The sequence below is a fragment of the Condylura cristata genome, unplaced genomic scaffold, assembly GCF_000260355.1.
Source record: "Condylura cristata isolate star-nosed mole 26May11 unplaced genomic scaffold, ConCri1.0 scaffold00008, whole genome shotgun sequence".
Taxonomy (NCBI): domain Eukaryota; kingdom Metazoa; phylum Chordata; class Mammalia; order Eulipotyphla; family Talpidae; genus Condylura; species Condylura cristata.
Window position 1 is genome coordinate 25,740,086 of NW_004567109.1, and position 3,084 is coordinate 25,743,169.

The following is a 3,084-nucleotide window of genomic DNA, read 5'->3' on the forward strand; positions in this document are numbered from 1 at the left end:
TCCCCACTCTGTCTCTGGTGAAGCCTCTCACCACCCCTGAGCCTCTGGCCTGTACCCCAGTTCTGTATGCACAAATAAATAAATAAATCTTAAAAAAAATATATATTCTCCATGAAAACACTTGGCAAATATGAAAACACTTGGCAAACACTTGGAAAACACTTGGCTTCTTCTATGTGCTAGACACTAGGAATACAATTATGGCAAAATAAACAAGGTGCTTGCACACAACAAAACTAAGCATTTCACAAACCTACTCAACAATGGAACTCCTTTTATTGGAACACTTAATTAATACTGCTTACATGAAGCCCTCCCTGGTGGCACAACAGGTCAAAACACTGAAAAGTTATCTGAAGCCACTACAGCACAAGTTTGCTCCCCAGCCAGAGAGGTGACCCACATGGCATGGCAGACTTCTGTCTTGCCCGCTGCTCCCCTCAGCAGTGTACTTCATCTATCTGCCTGTTCTGCTCCCCACTCTGTCTCTGGTGACTCCTCTCACCCCCACATCTCTGGCCTATACGCTAGCCCTTGCATGCATAAATAAATAAATCTTAAAAAAAACTCAACAATATTGCTTACACCACAGAGCACAATAAAGAAAACGTTTGTAATATTCAGGGCTTTTTTTAAAAAAACCCTTTCTCTGCAAAAATTTATCACAGGTAGTACATATATCTACAGATCTACTAAAAAAATGTTTTTGTGTTTTTGTACAATAAATATGAAGGGCTCCTCAATAAACATTTCAGTATATTTTTCTACTATGTGAAGTTATTCACCATTACTCATTCCACTAATACCAAGAGTGTTGGAAGACAGCAGGAAACAGTAAAATACTCACTGTGGTGAACTTGGTTGTAATTTCATTATTAATTAAAAAAAAATAGTTCCACTCCTCTAATATAGCAATTAGTCTAATTAAGCTACATTAATTCTAAAATAACCCACACTAGTCGGCTGCAATCAAAAAATTATAACAGGGGTTATTAGCAATTAAAAGCCAGATTATTTTTTCAAAACATGATAATAAAAATCAATGTCATGCTCTGGTGACAGTATAGAATATTGAGTTTACAGGGTTAACCATACCTGAGTTAGAATTCAGTTTTGCTACATACTAGTTGAGTAATACATGGGCAGGTCTATGTCTCAATTTCCTCTGTGAATACTAAGTATGTACACACTTACAATACAGGTGCATATATAATCACATTTATTGCTACATGTAACAACTACATGTAACTCAGAAGAATGCATATATTTACATATAATGCCAGAGCAATACAGACACCTAAACATATCTTAGAATGCAACTTAAGTTTTATATAGTATTACTGAGTCCTTTAACATAAAGAGATTTTTAGGTTTATAACCACAAAGGCGAGTTCTATATAAAATCAGTGATACCTTCTGACTTACTGGGTGAGGACTAGGAATTGGTCTTGGAGAAAAATCTTCATCTTCAACACCAGAATCATGATCATTTATTGGCATTTTTCCTGGAGATAATGTTTGGAAAGACCTATTGAGGGGAAGATAATAAATCTTTAATAATCTAGTGTTTGTTTCTTTTTGAAATTGAATAAAGTGCTTTAATAAGCCACAGTAGTATCTGGGCCACTTAATTTAGCATCTGACAATTACAAGTTATTTTATTTTAAGGTACATGAATTCTTTTTTATGGCAGTGTATCTGATAGTTCAGTCTTAAAAATGACAATGAAGAAAAAAATAAACAGGAGGCAAATAAAACTAAACAGGATGTTTCTTCCAAAGTAAGATTTCTGACAAATACCTTTCTTCCGATATAATAAATCAACTCAAATGAGAATATTAGAGTTGTTACTTCATTAAAATTATCATCTAAAATCTGAGTATAAAGGAATGTATTTAAAGCAAATACATATCATATCAGATATTGACATACAACTTCATCAGAACTAGAAAGTTATTTTACTCATCCAAAACTAATGAGTGTAACTTAAAAAATACATAATTAAAAAAGAAAAAAAAAACATGTCTATTACCTCTTAATTGAAAGATTCTTGAAAACTTTGTTGAAAAACTCTGTTTCTGCATTTTGGCTTTCAGCACTCAGTTCAAAAAGGATTGGTTTTTTGTCAGAGGAGTCAACATTCTGGAAAGAAGCAGGTCATACTTTGAAATGTGACTGAGCACCAGAAAATTCTATTAGATGAAAAGCAGTTCTGAAACACTGGGAGGAAGACTTCTTATTTCTATTACCTGAATCTTCCTTTATTTTTTAAGTGACATTTTTACATCTAACATATTAGTTTCAAACATATAATGATTTTATATTTGCATATATTGCAAAATGTCTGCCATAACAAGTTCAGTTAATAACCATCACCATAAAGTCACACACACACAAAAAAGTTGTACTGAGAACTTTTAGGATTCTGTTCTCCTGGATACTTTCAATATATGATACACAATGTGCTAGGTCACATTCTCAGGACTTCTTTGTAACTTTCTGACCAAATCCCAAAGCTTATGACTCCTTGGCAACCATCAATTTGTTCAATTTGTTCTTTAGATCTAAAGGTACAGTTTCCCTTGATACACTCAGGAAACTTGTTCTGAGGCTCCCCACAGCTAACAAAATCCAAGAATGCTTAAGTCCCTTATATAAAAGGGAATAGTAGTTGCATAAAACCTACCCACATCCTTTACATAAATACCTAGTATAAACAGTTGTTACACTGTACTGCCTAGAGAATGACTGTACATGTTCAGTACAGATGCCACCATGGAAGTATAATTATGTAGTATTTTCAATCTGAGACTGGTTGAATCCACAGACGCTTAAAACCATGGATGTGGGGAGCCAACTGCTTTTATTTCTATAAAGGAATCCACACACAAGCTCAGACATTTGTCTTTCTGTCTTATTTAAGTCACTTCAAGAGCCATCCAAGTTGTTGCGAATGACAAGATTTTCTCCTTTATAGAGTTGAGCCTTACCCTGAATTAGCCTTTCTTAAAAGAATATTGTGGTTTGATCTTCTATACATACTGCTCTATTTTCCTCCATATCAGTATGAGGTAGTTTCTCTCT

General features: G+C 34.1%; 1 protein-coding gene across 1 annotated transcript in view; it reads right to left on the reverse strand.

Annotated features, from left to right (window-relative positions):
* The window catches only part of STIL (SCL/TAL1 interrupting locus), a 37,473-nt gene that overhangs the window by 17,666 nt on the left and 16,723 nt on the right, over window positions 1–3,084 (reverse strand). The window contains exon 13 of the mRNA XM_012722180.1: window positions 105–166. Coding sequence (XP_012577634.1) covers window positions 105–166 — 62 coding nt within the window. The remainder of the gene's footprint in view (window positions 1–104; window positions 167–3,084) is intronic.